The sequence below is a fragment of the Myotis brandtii genome, unplaced genomic scaffold, assembly GCF_000412655.1.
Source record: "Myotis brandtii unplaced genomic scaffold, ASM41265v1 scaffold182, whole genome shotgun sequence".
Classification (NCBI taxonomy): Eukaryota; Metazoa; Chordata; class Mammalia; order Chiroptera; family Vespertilionidae; genus Myotis; species Myotis brandtii.
The window spans coordinates 4,187,460-4,211,869 of record NW_005356751.1 but is presented as its reverse complement, the minus strand read 5'-3'; the positions used below and the strand labels follow the sequence as shown (position 1 = coordinate 4,211,869).

The 24,410-nt window shown below is 41.4% G+C and overlaps 1 protein-coding gene and 1 long non-coding RNA gene across 2 annotated transcripts in view; both read right to left on the bottom strand.

Moving 5' to 3' along the window:
• Positions 1-24,404, bottom strand: part of FBN1 (fibrillin 1) — a 243,974-nt gene extending 219,570 nt beyond the window's left edge. Inside the window, exon 1 of the mRNA XM_005863975.2 lies at positions 24,236-24,404. Within this exon, the coding sequence (XP_005864037.1) occupies positions 24,236-24,399 (164 nt within the window). The 5' untranslated portion in view covers positions 24,400-24,404. The remainder of the gene's footprint in view (positions 1-24,235) is intronic.
• Positions 17,902-21,674, bottom strand: LOC106725713. The gene is made up of 2 exons (XR_001361637.1): positions 21,186-21,674; positions 17,902-18,115 (listed from the first exon to the last, which is right to left on the bottom strand). It is a non-coding gene; the product is annotated as an uncharacterized LOC106725713 (long non-coding RNA).
• Positions 24,405-24,410: the final 6 nt, after the last annotated feature.

Below are 24,410 nucleotides of genomic sequence, written 5' to 3'. Positions count from 1 at the left end.
AGTGAAGCTACGTTTGTGTGTAAATGGAAGTGTAGTGTTCATATACCTCTTTCTCTTCCTTTTCACTTCATCAACCAGACCCACTAGCCCACCACCAAAAAAAAAAAAATGTCAGAGTTAAAGCCCCATGAAAGTGGCAGTAGCATTCAGCAAATTAAAGGTAAAAATTAAAGGGTAAAGAACTTCATGCTAAATGCTAAAGATACATTACTTTATCCCATCCTCATAGCAGCCCTTTGAGGGGAGTTCTATTCCTGTTGTTTTTAACACTGAGGAAACCATGGAGTTGGAAGGTTACACAAGCTGCCAAGGTCCCATAGCTTGGAAGTAGAGAACGGGGATTTGAACTCAGGAAACCTTACTCAGAAATACACCCTCTTAAGCCCAATGTTAAGGCAGAGATGTATTTAGGAAACAAGATGACATTTCATGGTGGCATGAGTAACAAAAATCACAAAATGTCCATTAATAGACCAAAGATAAAGCATAAATTACGTATAGTTGTATTCTACTAGTTCATGGGAGGAAAGAGGAAATACATTTACATTCCACGTCACCGCTATATATTACTTTTTTTTTAATTGCTAAGTCTTTATCTGTAACTTCTCTCACAAATTGCTGTGAATATTGCGCTCTGCAACAACCCACTTCCAATCAGTCTGGGGGATGGGTGAGCCTCTGCAGGCTGGATATCTGGATCCAGTTCAGACACAGCACTCAGAGATTGTGTGGGCTAGCGAGAGCCCCTCTCAATGGAGCAAACAGCTGGGCTCTACCACGTCTGACCACATTATTGCAAGAATTGGCCTCTGTGCAAAATGTCTGCAGTGTGTCCAGATTCCTTAGCCAGAACCCACTTCTGCGAGTCTGGCCTCTCTTATAGCAAGATAGCCTTTCTGCCTCCTATCCCGAGTGCAAACTGCTTTGCAGACAAGACGGGGGTAATAGAAACAAGTTAAGGGGCTCTTATTGCATCCTCATGCGTTTCTTAGGCTGTGATGTGATTAAGACCTTAGGCAAGGAGAATACTAAATATTAGATAAAGGTGAAGGAGGTGGACACTACCCCATGAGTTGCCTGCTTTCTTGACCTTTGGGGCAAAAATTATGATTTAGTCCCCTTGAGTATAATCGTGGAGGGATATCAAAAGGCATATGCCCTACATAATGAAGAGGGCCCGGCTGCCCATGTAACACACCTCGAGGCAAGATCTTAATATTGCCCTGTTCCAGAGTTTTACAAAAATTTAATTTTTAAGGTAAAAAATATGATAGATGGAAAAGTTATAATACACAAACGAACTACATGTATTGTGAACCACACGTCTTGACTGTATTAGTTCTTTGACAAAAATTTTTATCAAGATAAAGAAGAAAAGAAAAATCATGTATACTATCTGATAAAGGGACCCCACTACTACTCCAATAAACTTTGCAAATGCTCTCTCTTCTTTTAGTGCCGTATTCTGGCCCCCCTCACTGAAGACAGAGGTCAGATCTCCCAGAAGTGATCTGAATACCACATGTGACTGTTCCAACCCATCTGCCAGTCACAACAACTTGAGTAATGAAACTTCAAACCCTGGTCATGAAAACAGCTCCCATGGCCTCCTCAAGCCTCAGCCAGGCTCTCCAGACCCGAGGATTCATTTCTGGGTTGTCTGGGTCAACACTGGCTGGGATGGGACAACCCCGGTTTCCTTCTTTGAAGAAGCAAGCCAGCCAACCTCTCTAAGCCATTTTATGCCATTAAAAAGAACCGAAAGATGAACAATTTCGTATTCTGGTTTGCAAAACCTGACCTACTAGCTTCAGATCTCTACCAGGCAGGCCTACCTACCTGCCGCTCTCTTCTTCACCTGTACCCTCACTTTCCCCTTCCTGCTCTGCTCTCTTCGCTGTCTCAGCCCTCATGAATGCACATGCCTCCACACCCATGACATGCACATGCTAAATCCAAGCTCTTCTCCCATCTTTCCCTTTTAATGTGTCAGTCCACCTCTCCCCATACTGTTAATCCCTACTCCCGGATTAATCCCACCCACCTTGCAATCTATTAACATAATTCCAAACATACCTCTCAAAACCAGCATATGCTATACTGTAATTATATATTTTAAATAATTATATATCTAGAGTCTCATCCCTGCCCTCACCCACTCTGATCTCAAACTAATAGTTCTTCAAGCAGAGAAACAATGTCTGTTATGCCTAGAATATCCTGGAGTCTCTTTAAAAGCACACAGAACTAAATAAACGCCTTAGTAAGTACAAAGTACAATTAACAAAGATGAACACCATCCCTTTGGTGTCATAAATAGGCCAGCTGTAAATGTCACCAACATGGACGTCTGTCTAATAGTGAAAACTATTTCTTATCAGTTAATCTATTTAAAGGGAGGATATTTCATGCCTATTTGAAAGGTATAGGCAGTTAAACAGTGATGTATAATGGTTTCATGCCTTGGTTACTTGCTGACATGCTGATCATTAATTTACTAGAAGCCTGCTGCACGAATTCATGCACCAGTGGGGTCCCTCAGCCTGGCCTGCGGGATCGTGCCAAAACTGGCTCTCCGACATCCCCTAAGGGGGCCCGGATTGCAAGAGGGCGCAAGCCAGTCCGAGGGACCCCACCAGTGCACAATTGGGGAGGGGGAGGAACAAGGGAGGGCTCCAGGGCATGTCCGGCCCCGTCTCGCTCAGTCCTGATCGGCTGGACCCCAGCAGCAAGCTAACCTACCAGTCAGAGAGTCTGACCCCTGGTGGTCAGTGCAATAGCTAGCAAGTGGTTGAGCGGCCCATTAGCATATTATGCTTTGATTGGTTGAACGGCCAACCGGTCGGCCAGACACTTAGCATATTAGGCTTTTACTATATAGGATTCTCTTTTTTAATATTTTCATTGATTTTAGAGAGAGAGGAAAGGAGAGGGTGAGAGAAAAAGAAACATCGATGTGAGAGTGGAACATCGATCAGCTGCCTCCTGCACGCCCCCACCGGGAATCAAGCCCGAAACCTGGGCATGTGTTCTGACTGGGAATAGAACAAGGAACCTTCTGGTGCATGGGATGATGCCCAACCAACTAAGCCATACCAGCAAGGGCTCATTAATTTATTCTGACGAGTGAAGTAATCAGTGTTTACAACTCAGGGATCAATATGTTTCCTTTGAGAAAAAACAAAATCAATGTAGACAAAATCATATCTGAATTTCTGATTCTACTTATTTCTTTAGCAAAAGTGCACATGCCCCGGTGGTGGGCTCAATCACCCTTGGGGGGCGGCATGCAGGAGGCAGCTAATCAAAATCCCAAAAGCAATGAAACAAAAGTTCTCAGTTCACAAATTGGTGCATATTTTCTTTTGGCAGATTGGTGCAACTGACCAAGGCCACAGATGAAGCCACCATGTACGGCCAATTCCTAAAGACAAACATCACACAGTTCACTGGGTGGCCTGGAAAGGCCTGCCTGCAGGTGCTGTTTGGACAAAGGCTTTTCCCACCACTGAGTAGGGAACTCACAGCACAGAGAGGGTAGGGTGTTGCATCAACCGTTTTTTGCTGTCTGCCCTAAACTGTGCTTGTGGGGGGATTTTGTGCTGATCAAAAGCAATAGCCCAAGGACTTAAGAACCAAAGAATTTAGGTCGCTGTATCAAGGACGGACACACACACACACACACACACACACACACACACCCTAAGAAGCTGAAAGAATGGAAAGCAGCAAAGGCAGTTCCCCAAATCTGGGAGGTCATTTTAGACTGGCGGCCAACTTTTGGAATCTTTTATGGGTGACTGAAACATGTGTGTATATGTGATTTACTTTGGAAAAAAAGAAAGGAAGAATGTAAAGCCCCGGGGCAGTGTGATGGGAAAGAACCGTGAAGACCAACGCTGCACACACTGCTAAACACCCAGAGGCCCCCGACTTCTGAAGGCGATGCTCTGGCTAACTTGCCACCATAGTCTGCACTGGACCCACTTCTCTCTAAAGGGAGGGACCTGTGTCTGGCCTGCCGGCATCACACCCATGGTTGGTTGCATAAAAGAGGCTCCCATCTAAATGTGGAGGGCGGTGTATCTATTGATAGAGTTTGGACTTTACTCTTTGATTCTATAAGGATGAGGAAGGGTTTCCTCAATACAGGAAAACTGGCACATCTCAGATTTGTGTCTCTCCAGCATCCTAGAGGATCTGATCAATGACACCATGGAAACACACAGCTTCTGTAGAATGGCTTCCCAGAGCCCTGCAACTCCTTGGCCTTCCCCACGAGTTCAAGGACTGGCAGCACAGTTTCCTTTACTAGCGTATTTGCTCCATTTACTCAAACCGAAGCCATACCGTACTTTCCCAAAGACTGGCAAAAGTATAGAAATTATTAAAACACAAACACATAAACTCAGCAAGTGGTACAAAACCTGCATACTGAGAGGCAGCCCAGGACTAGGTCTGTGGAATTCACTGCCCCATTAGCCCTAATTTCCCCTTCCCTCCTCTTCATCACCCACAGAAGAAGTGGGGGCCAGAAACCATGATTCCCACCCCTTCCCAGAAATTCTCAAACCAAGAGCTCTGTCCAGGGCGATAATACTGTCTGAATGTATTGGCAGCCCCAGGAAAAGACAAGAATACCAGTCAGTGGGGTCAGGCTGAGGGGAATGAATGGGGTTCTTCAGGAACTGGGAGTGCAGAGTGATGCGATATTCCGGTCTGAGTACTGGCAGCTCCCAATTGACCAACAGGAAGGACTCCAAATGTCATTTCTATATTGGTATTTAGAACTCAGGATGGCTCTTCCAATAGAAACAATGTTAATAGGTGGTGGTTTGGTCCCCAAGCTAGTCAAATAGCAGTCTCTGGACTACATTATCAGCTAAATAGGTTATTATAGGCTGGTCTGGGAACCTGACCACAACTTAAAATGTTGTTTCTATGGGAAAACACATTCCACGGCAGGCAAGCCGAGGGAAACTTGGCCACTCAGGCCCGTGGTCCCTGCAGCTACAGTAAGCTGCCCAGGGAACTATGAGAACTCAACACCTTCAACTCAGACCACTCCACACAGTCCTAAGAGGGCGGCCAGAATAAGCCTTCTTGGCCCCAGGCCCAGTGCCACCCTCACCCCTAGCCCAAGACCATTGGGGCCAATGCGGGATATCCATAAGTCCATAAAGTAGGAACTTAAACACTGGCGAGGAATTGGATATTCTCATCCCCAATGTACCTGGTTTCTGGTAGAGACCAGGAGATCCCACCCCCCCCGCAACTCCAATATGAAATCAGTCCCCAGGATGGGTTCACAGAACCAGGGTTCAGTGAGCCATTTCCAGAAAGAGTAGCTTCCAGATGAAACAAGGAGGCAGGTCAGATTTGAACTCCATTTGGCAGCTTTACCTTGTACTCAAGTTATTCAAGCATTTCAGATCCCCTGGAACCAAAAAAATTGTCCTCTCTTTTGCAATGTGAGTTCCTTAAAGATAGAAAGTTCAGACTGATCTTTGCCACCCAGCACCTTGCACAATACCTGAATCCCAAATGGTAAATGAAGGCTCAGGTGTCAAACGTACATCCAACTAAGACAACACAAGGGGACCGAATTCAGTCAGAGTTAATTTATTGCCAAGGTCCATCTGTTTAGAATAAAACCAATAATAAAGGAATAAAAGAGATCATGAGTCCCAAGAAATCAATATAATCTCATTCACTCTTCCAAATTTGAAGAAATTAAAATGAAAAATCAAAAACATAAAAGATACCCATATGTGGAATTCGTGGGGTATGAGAGTAAAGTTTTTCTATGTGTCAGGTGCATTATTTAGAAACATTTTATAGCTACGAAAGCTTTGGGGGTCTTGTATCTCTACCTCTATTTCATAGGCGTCAACAGGCAGTGGGTCTTTTAAAACATTTCTTTCCCAAACCCTTTCATGAGAACAGAGACAACACTGTTCCTAAAGAACAACAACAAAAAGTCATTGATAGCATTTAAGTTTTTAAAAAGTCAGAGGAAGTTAGCTGAAAGAAAGTTGTTGAGAGTATGTCATAGAAATTAACAATTCACAATATTAGGGGTCAAGAACTTAACAAGTCTTTTTTTTTCTAACTTTGCAATGGAAGCAAAGGTGTAAGCATTTATTTCTAAACATTTATGAAAACTTCTAATGAAACAGTCTAATTTAAATTTGAGGGAATATGACTAAATTAGGAATGTATCTAGTCCATGGAAAGTCACATTGTAGAACAAATATCATTAGCAAATTTTAGAGAGCTTTATAATTTACAAAATAATCATGTGACTCTTCCCCCAGATTCTATTAAGAAAATGTATTATTGTGCTCCTTTTTAGATGAGGAAACTGAAATTCAGAGATGTGAAGTAATTGTTCAGAGGTTACACAATAGAAGCATGTCATAGGTCACTAATTAAAAACCAAAAGAATTTACTCCTAAAATATCCCAAGGTTAGTACTAAAGATCTCTAGATTCGAGATTAGAAAGCTGTTTCCATAAATATCCCAGAAAGAATGTGTTCCCTCATAAAAACTAATGTGTGCATCATTTTTTGTGCTCTGGTTTTCTTTTCTTGGGTGTGCAAACCAAAAATTTGAAGATCGATCTTACAAAGTAGACTGGAAAGGGAAAGCGATGATAAATACATTTTGGGAGCACTCACTCCTACAGATTGGCGCTTCCCTTTCTGAAATAGCTTCTCCATGGTGAGTATCCTGTCCTGTTCCCTCTGGTGAAATAGCAGCCAGCTCTTAACATGTTCAGTGTTGAGGGGAGCGGGTGGGTGGGGAGCAAGGGGGAGATTCAAAATGTGGACAATTCTAAACCTACTCACAGCCCCACTGGAATGTGTTTTGCACGTACACTTGAACATGGGTGTGTCTCATCTTTAGAAAAGCAGCTTCAAGCAAAAGCATCAGATCACCCAGGCAACCATCCGACCTGGTGCACGAAAGCCAGGCGAGCAGGACGATGTTCTAAAAAACCCTCCAGCATCACAGCTCTCTGACTTAATGCAGAGGCTGCCGACACTAGGTCCAATGTACGGAGAGACTGGCGATTCATCCCAACCATCAGCACAGCTGTCCCCTGAAATCCAACCCAAAAGGTTTCTCTCTGGGCCTCCATGATGCCGGTGCTGTCCTCTCAACACCTCTGGAGTGCCGGGGAGGGTGTGGCAGCATTCATGTTTCAAGCTATAATTGTGCAGAGGCAGTGATAATGTCAGCACAAAACTTCAACATAGTGACAACTTCAGAGGAGACGATGCTGCCAGAACAGGGAAACGTGTCCACCTTTTACCTCCTAACATACCTAAAAGCTTTCCAATCTCTGTAGCAGCTCCTAAGACAAAGCCTTGGTCTAAAAACCTGCAAGTACCTGGAAGTTGGACATTAGGTAGAAATACATCTGTTCTCAAAGAACTGTATACATCTTTTTCACTGATATGAAATACAGGAAATGTGAGTTACACACACACACACACACACACACACACACACACACACACTATTCCCCACAAACATTTAGCATGAATCTACTGGAGCAGCTCTTGTCCCCGCATTCCTTTCCCAAGGGGATCTGGATATATCAGTGTTTTTCAAAATCTTTCACTTGAGTCATTAAAGCTGTACCATTTCTTTTTGTTTGTTTGTTTTTCCAGTTTTATTGATATAACTGACTTGCAGCACTGTATAAGTTTAAGTTAAACAGATTCATAATGATCTGACTTAACTATTATGAAATGGTTACCACAATAAAGTTTATTTAAAAGTTACTATTTCTTAAGTTAAAAAAGAGCATTCCTGAGAAAGCAATGCTGAAATGAGAAGACAAACATTCACTCCTGAATGTTAAAATATCTACAAGCATCTTCTTTCCACCCCTAGTCCAAAATCTTACCAACTTTTCATAAGACCCTGGTCAGAAACTCTTACTGTGAAAAAAAATAACACACTGAGCTGCTCCATCTTGACTTTCACGCAAAATCATTGGATAAGGGGAGAGCCATGGACACCTGCATAATTACATCCTTCTTTTCTGCCCCCTCGAGTGCCAGGCTCCTCTGCACAAATTTCCCAAAATGTTATGCCTCATCCTTGCTAATACTTAGTATTAGCTATTAAGTCATTTTCCACAACTTTCAAAGCCATGGGTCAGTCTGGAGAAGTGCAGAAGAAGCACACTTTGGCAGCATCGTAGACATTGCTGGCTGTGGAGCAATGAGCATAAGTTCAAATCTACGTATAAAACTTCACAGTATTAATAAATAGGAAGTGACAAAATTCAAATATGCCCATTCTGCTACCCTCATAAGTTAATGGATCTAGACAATGATCATCAATTTGGGCTGTTCACATCACAAAAAGATATACCGGCAGGCATGACGGGCCTCTTCATAGGAGTACGCCTAACAAAGTCTTCTCGCCAAAAAGTTGATTCTGATTTAGATCCGCCTCTAGGGCCAACAAGCAAGTCACAGTGCATACAGGAGACAGAGGAGAAGGACAAGTACCACCAGCACTGGATGCAGTCACCACTAGACTGAGAAACTGGACAGCAGCGTGCTGAGGTGTGGTCCCAGGACTCGCAGTGCTGGTCTGCATGCTACATAGTACTCATCTGTAACGAGATAAGGAGCTGATGGCGGGACAAATCACCTCCCTGCCTCCTTCATGGAGAAAGTCTTGCCATGAAAAAAAATGAATCAGCTGAGCTAAATAGTGTGCTTAGTGATTGGATTTACAATCTGGCACATGCTTCTCGTCTCATTAGAAACTGGTAATAAGCTGTTTATGGACTGGCATTTTAAGTAGCTCTACTCTACAGGACATGCACCAATTTCTTCCTTTCCAGCTTTGCTGAGATATAATTGACAGGTAGCAGTGTGTACCTTTAAGGTGTACAGTGTGTTGATTTGATACAACATGATCACCACCCTAACATGTGCTAACACCTCCACCCCATCACATAGTTCCTATTTCTTGTGGTGAGAACATTTCAGATCTATTCTTAGCAATTTTCAAGTATATCACACAGTATTATTAGCTATAAACACCATGCTGTACATTAGGTCCCCAGAACTAATGTATCTTATAACCAGAAATTTATACCCTTTGACCACTATCTCCCCTTTTCTCCCACCTGGCAGCCCCTGGTAACCACCCCTCCACTCTCTGTTTCTCTGAGTTTGTTAAGCTTTTTAGATTCCACATACAAGTGATATCATAGAGCATGAACAAATTTCTTCAATAAATAAATTACAAGGTAGAAAATGACAAAGGGGACAATCTATATATCTAAACATATTTAAGAAGCATATCAATAATTACAAAATATGAACTTTACTTGAATCCTGATTTGACAAACTTAAAAAATAAATAAAATTTATGACCTAATCAGGAAAATTTAAATCCTGGGTGTTTGATGATATTTTAATGTTATTTTTAAATGTAATAGTGTATTACGGTTATGCTTCTTAAAGATCCCTTATCTTGTAGAAATGCAAATTGAAATATTCACTAAATTATTTTTAGGGATTTACTTCAAAAAATATCTGCGATGGGGGAGTGAAATGGATAAAATAAGATTGACCATTACTTGATAACTGCAGAAGCTGGAGCTTTTGTATTGTTCTCTCTAGTCTTGTATATATTAAATTCTCCTTATTAAAAAACTTAAAACAACAACTTTGCAATAGCATTGGCCTAGTTCATCCTCATAGGCATATTCTCCTGCACACCATCACCACACCACTTCAGGAACCACTTTTATCTGTTATTTATCTCAACATTCTTAAGAGGGATGGGAATCCCCATTTAGAGATAACAGTCCAATCCCAACATGTTTACCATCTTAAACAAGTGGCAAAAACTAACCAACGTGTTTCTACAAATTTGAAGTGTGTGGCAACTAAATAAGGCTGCTGTTCATTAGACAAGGACTCCAAGAGCAATGACTTCACTACACTTGTGCAAAGAATTAAGCATGTCAGCCCAAGGGGTGGGCTTCCCTGGGTACTACAACTACTTTTTGATATGACTCATTTTCATAGGGATACTTTATCTTTTTTAATAAGAAAATAAACCCATCAGTTAACAAAAAAAAAATACATTTGAGGGGATTGATTTGTATCAGGTCTATTAAAAGGCTGAATTTTGGCTTTTCTACTCATAAATGAGGGAGTGCTTACAGTCACGGGAAATATGAGACGAGAGGAGGAAATCATTTAGCAAGAAATCGTGCTATGTTTTCTGATTCTTCAATATGTGAGAATCTGTGTTGACCCATTTTCAAGGGAGAGACCAAATGCAAATGAGCAGACAACCCAATTCAAGGTTAAAGGAAACTCTGTTGTCTCAAATTCTGTCAAATAGTCAACAATATCCTTAATATTAAGTCAGAATTGCTTACCAAAGAAAAAGAAGAAGGAAAAAAAATGGCTCGCATATTCTTGTAAAATTCCTGAAAGGTCTTCAAAACTTTGAAAAGTTTGTTTTCTTATTTGAGACTAGAGGCCTGGTGCACGAAATTCATGCACGTATAGGGTCCCTAGGCCTGGTTGGCAATCAGGGACGATTGGGGCCTTCCTTCCCCCAGCTGCCAGCTGCCAGCCAGTGTCTTCCTTCATTCCATGCCACCCCCTGGTGGTCAGCTCATGTCATAGCGAACGGTCAAACTCCCGAGGGGATAATTTGCATATTAGCATTTTATTATATAGAATTTCTTTCTTTCTTGAGAAGTTAGCAGAGCATAAAAAGTACCTGGTATTTGTTGCTTTGTTTTTATATTTTTGCTTTTTCATAAACCTTGATTGTATTGGTGGTTGTGTGATTTACCCTAAGGGGATGAGAAAAATTAGGTAATTCGAACATTTTTAATGACAATTAGAAAAATTACTATCTGTGGAAACCATTTCTTATTTAAAGCACTCTTACTTTTATGGGCTGAGAATGAATATGAAGCAACCACAACTTCAGAAAGTTTACAGCCATTAATTCACCAGAGGCTGAAATGTAAGGGTGCAGGGCACAGGGATTCTACTACAGCTTTGCCTCAATTAAGATAATGTATATTTTGTTCCACTTTCCTGGATGTTCAATAGTTTAAGATTTCTTGAAAATCAAAATGGGAATCATTATAAGAAAAGAAAAAAAATAAAACTATTTTCAATTTCTCAAGAGAAATAGGGCACAGAAGAAAAACAACAAATAAGAACCCTTTTGTACTGAATGTGCATTATGCTGCTGCAAAGCATGAAGCCAAAGGAAGGGGATGGTCAGTCGGAAGGTGAAGGCCATGGCTCTTCTCAGGGGTGGCCAATCTGTGTCAGCCTGGCCCCAAATCAGGCAAGTGAGGCCCGCCCACAAAGCGCCCAGGGAAAATGGTAATAACAGTGAGTTGAAAAAGTCCTGGGTCTACGAAAAAGGGAGCTTTTGAAAACCTGGGGGAAGGGGGATACGGGGAGGGGGCGTATAAATGGGAGACATCTGTAATACTATCAACAGTAAAAAATATTTTTTAAAGAAAAATGGAGCTTTCTTTGTTTGGGTACAGATGTGCTGTTTACCCACTCAGCTTCCCTTCCTCTTCTTTGCTGGCCAAACTCCTCTTTCCTAAGAGGAACCCATTCCACATGGCTCAGGCCTGGCCAGCCCCAGTGCCCCATTTCCTTGGCCACAGTGGTGGGCACATGAACAGCAGCAGAGCCAGACTTCTCCATGAGATCTGATGTGTGGAAGCTGGGAAAGAGTGTCTCTCGTCACCTCTGAGATCATGAGCTGAAAGGTAGTGTGGCTTGTCGTCCACTCGATCATAACCAAAGAAAGCACGTTTCAACAAACAGCCAACCACCTCACCACAAAGCAGTACTATCTTTCAGGATCCTCTTTGCACTGATGCCAAAGAAAACGGTTTGGGGCCAGTCCTTCCATTTCCTAAAGTACAAATTCCTTTCACAAAGCTCTTGGGGAAAAAGGTGTCCTTCAGGAAAGACACTATTGCCACATCTGCCAATACAACAATGCAAACTTCTTTGGAGGAGTTGAGGGGAGCATATTAATAAGGAATAGTGCTTAGTAAGTTTACTTCCTAACGAGGGCAACACAACTTAGATGAAGGGAGCATTTAAAAATAAAAGCCTTACCTTCACATTGCCTTTACATATAGCCAGAGCTCCACAGACAAAGTAAGTTTCCATTAAAATTATATTTTTAAAGATTTTAAAGTTCAAGTTTGCTTCTTTTGTTTCTGAAAATAATCAGTTCCAAGGAGAGAAAGTGGAGACTGTGGTCTCCAGATACAATAATTATCTAAGTTTTTGCTTTAGCCATAAAAACCCTGCCTCTTTGTATGACTCCCTCCCTCATTTTCCTTATCTGTATCAGAATTAGAATCATCTTCATTGCCATAGCTAAGCACATCAGGCACTGTAGTAGGAATGGGAAATGTACTATCTCATTAAACCTCCGGGCAACCCAGAAAGGTATTATAATCTCATTTATAAGTGAAGAAACTGAGGCTCAGACTGATCAAGCCACTTGTCTGAGGTTCCTTCCTAACAGACCCTACGCCCACACTTCCAAGCCTCCGTGAAAACATGGCCAATGGTTATTAGTCTTCATTGAAAATGACACCTCGGACTTTTAAAATACAGTCAGTCCCACAAGCAATACCACTCTACCCAGCTACTCACAACCAGGCTCAAATAGGAAACAGTGTGAGGTCATTATAACATATACCCCAGCCACTAGCTCTGGGTTTTTATGACTGAACTGCCAAATTGCTCCTCGCCAACTCTTCAGGAAATGTTCAGACACTTTCTCAGATTCCAGCTAAAACATCAACTATGTGGCCCTGGGGAGTACAGAGCTCACAGGGTGGTAATGGGATATAAAATTTGCAAACTTGAGGTCAGTGGCCTAAACTCTGGGGTGTGAAGCAGCAGCAGTCCATGAAAAATTAAAAAACGTTCTGTCCACTTGAAGGTTGCATATCAAGTCCTTCCTTGGAGAGCATGTGTCCACATCATCTCGGACATTAACCCCATCAGCAAAGAGAGAGAAAGATATTCCAAATGTAGTTCTGCCTAGAATCATTGGACAGAAGGTGATAATATCAACTGGCTTGAGACAGGCTGTTCATTCTGAGAATTAAGCATTAGATCCCCGATTCAAAAACGGCTAATACTCAATACATAGTTGTCACTTAGATTAAGCAGATGTTCTGGGATAGATGATATGGAAAACAAGAGTTTTTTCATTACCGACATGCTTATTACATGGAATCTAAATGTATAAATTAATAGTTTGGATAACTGAGTCAGCACGTTGCAACAAGAGTCCAAGTTTACAGACCTAGAATTGTGGTGGCCCATCCCAGGACATTGAACATTCTAATTGCTCATTAGCAGTGTGACTGTCGGGTAGGGGGGAGTTACCCTTCAGACTCCCAGAGAAGATTCCCAGTGCTCCTTCTCCCACCCCCTCACTGCTACCCTCACCGGAAACCACCTTCCATTAAAAGCCCCATCCCATTTGACCCCACCTAAGCCAGAGACTTCCACTGATTGAAGGGAGCCCTGAGGAGCTAAAGCTCTGATGTCCAGCCTCCCATCTGGGTCAACCACTGAGAGGCTGATCGCACTTCCTCAGCCAAATAAAGAGAGAACAAGAAAAGTGCCTGTGCCCTGTGCCCTGTGCCCTTACTGGCAGCCCAGCTAAGGACCCTCAGGTACCACTCACCCTCTTCAGGGTATGAACACAAAGGGAGGCATAATCTCCTGCACAATGACACACGTCTAATGAAATTGGCTCCTGGTGCTGTGGGACTCAGCTTCCACATCTCTCTACTTCATAGAGAAGGAAATAAGCATCTTGAGCACTTTTTAATAAACTCTCTCTGGGCCTCGGTTTCTGCATCTATAAATTTTTAACGTCTGCCCCACTATCACTCTAACTTGTAATGTTTTTATAAAGATGGATGATCTGACTATAGAGGAAGACCTGAGTCATGATTCCATATGCCAAAAACCAAGAAGAGTCTTTAAAAGTTATTCATCAAAGGTACCTATTAATTTACTCAATCTAAATTAGCATCCAATGAGTAGGGGAAATGGCAGACAATAAACCATCATTCGTGAGGAGAGTGAGAGAGCACCAAACCTTACATAGTACCATATACACAGGTGCATAATAAATGCTGGCTTGACCTGATTTTTCCACAAAATTTCTCTAATTGTTTTACAAGAATCTTTTCTGACATCCAAGTGTCTATCTTTCTCGGTCCCCTGAGCAGTCCAGTCAGGCCATAGGTCACCTGGTAGCAAGGCTGCCATGAGTGAGGGACCTGCTCTGTCCAACGCAGGTAACTGGTTGACTGGACTCTTCATCCACAACCTGTTCCTGATTCCCTTCCAGTGCCTCCCTCAGTCTTTCTCCTTCCCTGCCCTAACAAAACCTTATCTCTGTTTTCTTCTTGAACACCCCAAGACCCTCAGGTAAAAATGTAACGTTTTACTTATAATTTAATTTTCTTAATGTTTTAACCCTTATTTGGTATTCCTATTATCCTTATTTTATGTGAAGCTCAGCTCATGAAGTTACTTATAAGAAGAAAAAAAGATGAGATGATGAAGAAGAAGAAGAGTAATAAGGAGAAGAATATTGATGACATAGAAGAAGGAAAAGAGGTAGAGGGAAAAGGAGAAGAAACAGAAAAACAAAATACCTGTCTCTAGAACACTTCTCTTTATTAACAGAGATATCACACCAGTTTAGTTCAAAACTACGAAACTAAGAGCTTAACAGCAGACATAATGTGTCCATAGGGCCGACATAAATCCTGTCTCCCAGCACCCACGTTGTAAAGTGGTTGTACTATATTTGGACTTCGATGTGTTTGGATACTTATATTTGAATGTAAGTATGACTGATGGTCTAGGAATTCACAACCCTTCAGAACACTGAACCAAATAACTTGTCTAATGGAGCAGTTCTCCCGCTCTGGCCTGCCTGATGTCTGGAATACATCTCCGGCTGGGAATGGCGGAGATAGGGGATTGTCCCCTCTCCCTTCCGCTCCGAGGGGCTGAATAAATAGACTCTGTGATAACTTCAACACAAAAGCCACTTGAGAAAGTGGGAAAGTCACAAGGACTTAAAACCAGACTTTGATAGTAGAGTATTGGATCTACAATCAAAACTTGACTGCATTCCTAATCCAGTTTTGTTCTATTAACAATGTGGCTGTTCCATTTATGACAAAATGACATGTTGTTCATTTTTCATTATGCAGTCACGGTAGCAAAACACCATGACACATCTTCAGTGGGGAACTAAGCCAATCATACTCAATCAAGTTAGATTAAAACATAAACATCTGCCCTGGCCAGGCAACCAATCAGTGTGTCAGTCTCACATCAATGTTTTTCTCTCTCTCTCTATCTCTCTCTCTGTCTCCCCTCCCTTCCACTCTCCCTAAAAATCAATGGAAAAAAATATCCTCAGGTGAGGATTAACAATAACAACAACAACAAAAATCTTAAACATCTAATTATCCTTCCCAACAACCCATTCCTTCACTTTGATAGCTAGTCTCCAAAAATGTCCTCCCCAATACCTCCCCTTCCTGCAGACACCTGCTGCTCCTCACATAAAGAACTAGAACAACAGTGTGGTGATTTCGGGGGAGGGGAGTGGAGGTGGATGAGGGCATAGAGTAGATATATAGTGATGGAAAAAAATAAAGAACCTGGGGCGGGGGGGAACTATGGCTTTTTTTTCTTTATTTATATTCCACAAATGAGTGATAGCATGTGATATTTATCTTTCTCTGACTGGCTTATTTCGCTTAGCATAATGCTCTCCAGTTCCATCCATTCTAAAACTATGGCTTTTTGTTCATGTCCTTGAACTCAGACAAGGCCTGTGACTTGCATGGAATTCCAGGCCATGCAAGCCCAGGCTAAGTTTGAAGGAAGTCTGGTAGCTTCCACTTTTTACCCTTGGAATCCTCAGCTTCCATGTAAAAGGTCTGGCTACGCTGCTGGCTTAGCATAATGCTCTCCAGTTCCATCCATTCTAAAACTATGGCTTTTTGTTCATGTCCTTGAACTCAGACAAGGCCTGTGACTTGCATGGAATTCCAGGCCATGCAAGCCCAGGCTAAGTTTGAAGGAAGTCTGGTAGCTTCCACTTTTTACCCTTGGAATCCTCAGCTTCCATGTAAAAGGTCTGGCTACGCTGCTGGAGAGTCTGCCACAAGGCCATGTGAGAGGGGGCCGATCTGAGACGACATGAAGATGTGAGGAACGCAGCCCACGATCCAAACACATGAGCCCATCCAGCCCTTCCAGTCAGCTTTCAGCCATTCAAGTCAGTTCTGCAGTCAACATATGGGGTGAAAGCATGTGACCCAGGTCAAGAAGCTCTTGTTCAAGATCGAGCTACAACAGACACTTATCCTGAGCGAGGCCTGGTCGCTGCACCTGGGGCTCAGTTTCCCCATTTGAAAAAAAACACTACGTGGCTCCATCCCCAGGGGCAGGCCCAGGCAGGAGATCACATCGGAGAGAGCTTTAAAACCTGGAAGTCCCCCAAAAGAGCCAGACAAGTGACTCTTTGCTTCCTTTATTCCACTCCTCTATCTGTCCATTTAGTTAAGCCACACCAAAGTAAACAGGGCTGCAGGCGCCAGTCCACAATCACAGAACCAGAAACACACGTGAAGAAGGCCTCTTGCTCATTCCAGCCCCAGTGACACTGCAGGGAGCAGAGACAAGGTTCCCCACTGTGCCCTGTCCAAATTCCTGGCCTGCAGAATCATAAGAAATAATAAAATTGTTGTTCTTTTAAGTCACTCAGTTTGGGGGTAATTGGTTACATAGCAATAAGATAACCAAAACACAGATGAAAATAGCTTGTTTCCTTGTAGTACAGGGACTTGGAATGATTTCATTTCTCATTAATGGTGCTATAATGTTCTCATGTGTAATAAGTTTTAACAATACATGGAGGTGGGAACATCCTAAGTGCCTCGCCCACGTTGCTTCACACAACTTAGTGGTTGAGTACTGGCCAGGTTACTTCTGGAACACCTTGAGCCTCTTCTAACCCCCTCCACTGCCATTGCTTAGGCCATTGTCCACGCTCACCCTGATTGCCATGTTAGCCCCCCAAATCTCCCTGCCTCTAGTCTCTCTATTCTCTAAACCATGCGCCTCCCACACTTCTGCCAAGTGGCAAAGATCTGATCATGTTCCCATCTTAAAATCCTTTACTAACTCACCATCTTCACCTTTCCCACGATCAGGTAGTGATGGTATGTGTCCTCTAGTTCCTCTCCCAGCCTGACAATGTCAGTCTATGGACAGGCTCACAAGATTGCATATTATACAACTCCAAAGGCACTACTCTCACAGGCTACACTGTGAGCTGGGCCCCTTGGAGCCAGGCAATGCAAGCCCTGCCCATGAGCGCAAACACTTTATATTCTTTTCACTTTGTGCCTTTTCCACTCAATTTTTTCTTCATTTCTCTCATATACCTCCTTTGAGCTCTAATTTATATAAGTTACCTTATCCTGTCAACCAGTCCATCAAAATGGCCAGGCATTCAAAAATTAAATATTGAACACCTACCATATGCCCAGCTCCTAATTATTCCCAGTAATAAATAAAACAAAAAAGGAAACCGCCTTTAAGAAGTTCTCAGTCCTGACAGTCACTTATTTGTCACATAGAACAAAAGTCAGCAAACTTTTTCTGTAAAGACAAAGAGCAAATAATTTGTTTTTTTCCAGGCCATACAATCTTTGTCTCAACTATTCCACTCTATCCCTGTAGTGTGAAAGCAGACATAGATCATATGTAAACAATGGGCATAGATTTGATTCAATAAAACTTTATTTATAAAAAACAGGAAGCTTGGTCCACAGTTGGCTGAGCCCTGGTAGACTTTCACTTTGAAGTCTTTTCTGATTAATCCAATTTTCACAATGACACTTCCTTTGTCATGTGACTGCATCTGCCTTCAATAAATGTTGAGTCTTTCCCTGAAGCAATGGTAGGAGAAGATTTTGGGGAAATGAAAGATTCAAGACTATGGAAAAAAGAATAAACTTACCAGGTATCAGATTTATTACACTGGAGAAGCAGTGCAACACATTGGTTAAGAGCACAGACTATGAAGACAGATTTCCCAACTCTACCTCTTACTAATTTATATCTCTGGAATAATTACTAGAACTCTGCATTCCTCCATTTCTTCATCTGTTTAATGGGCAAGTAGGTATAATCTCCCTCTTCAAGGAGGTATGTGTTAAATGAATTAACATATGTAAAGTGCAATCATGAGGGATATATCAGAACCTGTTATTCTTTACCATTATTCCTGCAATTTAATGTAAAATTATATATTGCAGGCAACCAAGGTAAAAAATGGAAGAATTCAGTAACTCATCATATTGGGTCTTAAGAATTTAAGACACATAGCAGCCTCTCCTGGAAAGAGAAGTCTCTCTCGCAACTTGATTCTGAGAAAAATCTCTCACACGTCACATGAGCGCAAGAGATTCTGAATGACATCATGAGCAATGTCTCTAGCTCAGAACCTTGGGTGATGCAAGAGAGTGCCTGTGATGGTTACCTACCACTCTCAATAAAAGACAAGGTATAATGCTAAAATATAAGATATGTGTCATCCAAAGACCCCTCCAGATCTAACATTCTTTAATTCCTTCTGTTCTATTATGTTATTGCAGAAATGTTAAAGAAATTTTCTTGTTTGACAAAATATTATCATGTTATTAACTATGCCTGGGATCGGGCACAAAGAAATATTAGGAATTTTAAGGGGAATTTTACAATGTTTTAGCCCCACATTTTTGTCCAGTGGAATGAAAAACCAAAACCAGAACTAAAATTAATGAAGAAAAAAATATTAAAAATGTGTCTTTAAAACTTAACCGTTGTGTGCTTCAGCTCTTCTAGCTGTAAAAGGAAGCTAATAAAAGGACTCATTTCATAGAAATGCTGTGGGCATCAAATGAGGTCCCATCTGTAAAACACTGAAAGCAGTGCCTGGTACATAAATGTCATCTAATGTCACCTGCCACTGCAACAATTGTTCTTATTATTTGTTTTTACTTAATCCTAGATCCCATGTCCTCTACTATCTTTCTGTTGACTCTTGGTTCCTGTAATGCATCTGACTGTACTCGAAAATATTAAGCCCCTCAGGGCCATGGCTGTATGTCTCTGGCATTCCACGCACCTAAATTCAGGATGGCTTTCAATCAAGGCTTCCTGAGTTAATGAACTCTCTGGAATCCCATCTAACAATAACGTAATGTTAAAATGCTTATGATTGCTTTCTTGCCTTTGATGATTTTACAACCTAATGGGAAAATCAAGCTTAACACTCTTGAAACATTAAACTCTCATATGCCTGCCATATAACTCAGGCCTGATACATTATTGATTTCAGCTTTCTAAAAACAAAATTATGGGAAAAAGTTCTAAGTTGCTCGAATGGGCCCCATTTATTGGGTTAGTTTCTAGAAACAGAAAAAAAAATGTTAGTAGAGCTCAAGAAAACATATTTAAAACCTTATTTTCACACTGAAAATTAAGGCTCATATTCCCAAATTATTTAGATTGGTTGCCTGGTTTATTGTAGGATAAAGCAAACAAACTAGTGTGTAAAGAGCCTAATAATTTGTTCAGTATTTTGCTTGCTTAGAGTCACTGGCAAAATACTAGAACCTTGTTAAGTATCTGCTACACAAGACAAGAAATAAACATTTCACTAATCTTTATAATTCCAAATAAATTTGGACAGATATCTGTAATTCTGTTTCCATCAGCCCTAACCCCATCTCAAGGAGACTGGTGCATGTTTTAATTAATTTGCAATATCAACAACTTATGCATTTTTGTCAACAACCACTATGTCTTAAATGTTATGAAATGAGTCACATAAATAAATATTGTGTCTCCATCTTCTTGTTTAAAATGTGGAATTACTGAAGCCTTCTACTTAAGAATATCTTTTTTAATGGTGCCTCAATATTTTAGCTTAATCTTTTCAATAAATGCAAGGACAAACCATACCACTGCAGGAATCTTTTAGCCATATTTAATGATTAGCCTATCTGACTTCAGGTGAAGCCTTAAAGTCCTCTTTGTAAAGTAAAATGGGCGTTATAAAGTCTACAGAACTTTTTCTGTGTTCCCTGTTAACGTTCTTTATTTTAATAACAGACTTCTGTGTAATTAATCCCTAGGAGTTTGCCGTCACATAATCTACCCTGTGTATGAACTGTTCCATGTGTATTTTTCTGGGAACAAGACCTCTGGAAAAAATAAACAAATAAACAAAGACCAAAAGGAGTCACGCACAAGGGGACAAATTGTGTGAAACACAACCAGTCTCATACACTCACAAACCAGGCAACAAGGATAAAACTTCTCAATTCATCTTATCAGAGATTTAGGGGCAGGGGTTCCACTCTAAAGATTTCTTTTTCCCCTTTGACAGGAAACTGTAATATTTCCTTATTTGGGAGCTAAAGCAATAAGGCAATCATAAATAAATAGCGCATAACTACTCCTAGTCAAGTAAAGTTGTGCATTTGGTGTTTTTTTTTATTGGATTGTCCCCCACACTTTTTGCCTAATCACACAAGTTAAGAATTTGGCTGAGAAAAAAAATGTGATGGACTGAAATTTCAACAACAAAGCTAGAATTTTATTATTTCTCAAAAACTCATTTCACACAAATTAACAATGCCCAAACAAAAGAAAACTACTATACACTTATTATTTGAAAACACTTTTGAAACTTGCAAAATTCTCATTTCAAAATCGAGAAAAATGTAATTTTTGCAGAGTAAATGCAGACCACACTCACTCCATTTAAAAATATTCCTGTAAAGACAGAAATTGGCGATTTACTCTAAGAAAACACAGCAAAAACTGGGAAGGAACTTGAGGATGCTTAAATTTCCACTGTGGAACAACTTCTGCTGCCCAGTGGGAAGAAAAAAAACACCTGCAACAGGATGGGAGGAGAAGAAGACAGGCTAAGACTATACACCCAGATGGTAAAGCTAGGCAGTCCCTCGCCTGTGAAGTGAGGCAGCTGACAGGATACGAATACATATACGTACCAAGAACATGAAGGCGAATCCTGTAGCCACCTGTCACCTCAGAGAAAGACAAGAAGGCAGTATTTGTAAGAGAGATTAGGCCAGCGCACACCGACACTGATGAGCTTAAAGTGCCTTTTAACTAGAGGAAATATTAGTGAGGTGCTGAAAGTTGCTGCCACCAACTGGGCATCAGGCAGACTCAGGGGTTACAAATCACTTTCACTTCATAAATGGTGCATTTCCATTAAAATGGTAAACAGGTTTTACTTTAGTCAAAGAGGTTAGTTTTAAAGCTGGTACTATTTTAACTAGCAAAAATAGAATTTTAAGCAATAACTGGGAAAATGTAACATACAACTGCTTTCCCTGATGACTTATGCAGCAGGGCATGGTTCAAAGACTTATTCATGGGAGACTGTAATAGCAGTGAGCAGAGAGAATACATTTAAATGCTATTCAAATTTAACATCAGAACTGGCATTTGTTTAAAATGAATCGGAAAACTTTTGACCCAGCAATTCTATTTTTATTCATTTACACCACATATAAATTTGCACATGTACACACGTAGGTATGTAGGAGAATGTTGGTAATTGCATCCAAAAATGATATAGTCTAAAGAGCTATCATATCATTAGGGAACTGTACCAGCCACATTATGGAATTCTATATGCCAAGAGAATGCATGAGGTAGATCCATATAAGTTTATAGATGGATGCACTAACAATATATGAAAGTGAGCAAGGTTCAATACAGTATGTACATGAATTAAAAAGAACACATACCAATGGGGGGGAAAGGAGACATATTGTAATACTTCCAACAATAAAGAACTTTTTTTTTTAAAAAAAAAAAGGACACACCTATATGTGTGTATATATACATATATATTCATGTGTACATGTATTTGTATATGTATATGTATATGCCTATAATTTTTTTAAATGCCCAAGAAAATGGTCTCTGAGTACTAAGTAAAACAATACTTTTAATTGTATATCTTTTTAAATTATAATTTTTACCTCCCCAAATAGATAACATGAGAATAACAATAAAACCCCTTATATTATAAAGGTTCATTATTATATTATATCATATCATACAAACATATATAATATTTATACTATAAAGGTTAATTTTAATTATTTTTAAAACATGTCTATATGTAAAATCTTAAAGGTAACATGAGAATTAGGAATAGTCATAATTGCTGTTCTATTTAATATCATGTTTATAGGAAGGCTTTATAAATAGTTTGCACTAGGGTAACATCTGTGTTAGGGAGCAAATACTACGAGGAACAGAGAGGGTTGTCTCTCTATAGTCATAAACACGTAAAACCCAACAGAAGGAAGCGCTGGTGTGAGGGAAAGTGTGGACATCCTGTTAAGCAGCAGAGCTTAGTTTCTGTTTCCACACTGAGTCTGTGCCTCCCAAGGAAACACCCTGGTTGGTGCATGCGCATAGAGATGAGACAAATGTCTGTCTGTCTGGCCGGGCCTAATGTCTTCCTGCAGACTTTCATCCACAGAATTAAACCCCACTTCCTCTCTCTCTCTCTCTCTCTCTCTCTCTCTCTAGGAACCATGGCATCAAGCTTAGATATCAAGATAAGATTACATAGCAGAAATATTTTTGAAGGAAAAATGCTGGAAAAATTAGGTCTTTTTGAGAACATATGAAAAGTCAGAGTTTCGGTCCATCTATTGAACTTGCAATGGGCCTCACACACAGAGCAATCAGTGCCTGCTGCCTGGTGAGGATCCAGCTTCACGTGGTAGGCAAACTGTCTTTCCAACACTGGCAGAATCCCACACAGACCAAGATGGAACTAAATTAATCGTAACTATTTCCTGGGGTCAGGAAACCACACATGTTTTACCACAGTCTAAGTGCGTGGCTCTGACAGTCATCGTGTCCCCAGTCCAGATCAGGATTCAAAAACCCATCTGTCAGTTTAGTGCACTTTTTATTCCCTACCTGGGCCACACAAACATAAATGTCACTACAGATATAATTAGAACAGCCCATAACAAGAAATAATAAGTGAACTGTTCAGCCACATATCCCAGAGACAACATCACTTGGTCACTCGGGGCCCAATAATCAAGCAACAGAACTATTCAAAAAAAAGAGCAACAATGAGAATCATAAGCACTTCATGGAAAGCCTCTGAGTATTTCCCGTCTGGGTTCACTTAATAGGCTCCTCCCAGGAGATAAAATGGGTCATTTACAGTCCATCCTGCTGCTCCTATGGAGGCTTGAAGTTAACCGCAGAAAGGAATTTCTTTCTCAATCTGAACAATTTTAAAAGAAGTGTATTCCCCATACAGTCGAGCTGCCTAATTTAAAGTTTCTGCTGAAACAGTTTCTGTAACAGGGGCATAGGAAGCTGGTGAAGTGCCCAGCTGCATGCACCCAACACATACACCACCGGTTTAAAACACCCTTTAAGGCTGGGCCACAGCAGCGTTAGTGCCCCGGTGAAATGAGAACTCCTTACAACCCACAAACAAGCTCTCAGAAACTCTTGCCCTGCTGTGCTTCCAGCGTAGACCTCTGAAGAGCACTGCTACTCAGAAAACTCACTCCCTAATTTTAATAGCACGACTTAGAGGACGCTGACCACTCACTGTGTGTCTTCTCCCACTTTCCCTGGAATCCCTCCCTGCCCGTGCTCCCTTACAAATGGAGCATCTGCAAAGATGCCCACAGGAAAGTACTTTCCCCTAAACCCAAGCGGATTGGTATGAAGGGAAAGGAATGGACTTCTGTACTCTCAGTCGCAGCTCCTCCCCTTCTTCCTCAAAGAGCCTTTCTGGCCTCCCAAAATCGGCCTCGACAATGGCCCAGGATTCCTTTTAACCATGACCTCGCCTCTGGGGCAGGAATCCTTAGAGTGGTTTATCCTCGAATGCGTAGAGGACCGGGTAACCCTTGCACTTCTAAGGTGCCCCCAGGAGGTCTTGTGAGGGACACTTCCCCGGTCGGGAGTCCAACCCCTCAGTTTCTCTGGAGGAGAGGGAGGGGAGACCCACCCCAGAGGAGCTGCCCCGTTGCCTTACCCTTTCAGCGCGTCGTGTCCGCCGCCGCCTCTTCTCTTGGCCCGGCTGGCTCGGGTTTCCTTCGCGTTCCCAGCTGCCACATTGGTGTCCGCCCCGTGGCTCGTATAGGACGCTAAGAGCACGGTAAATCCCAGGGCGACCTCCAGCAGCCCCCCTCGCCGCATGGTGTCGAGCG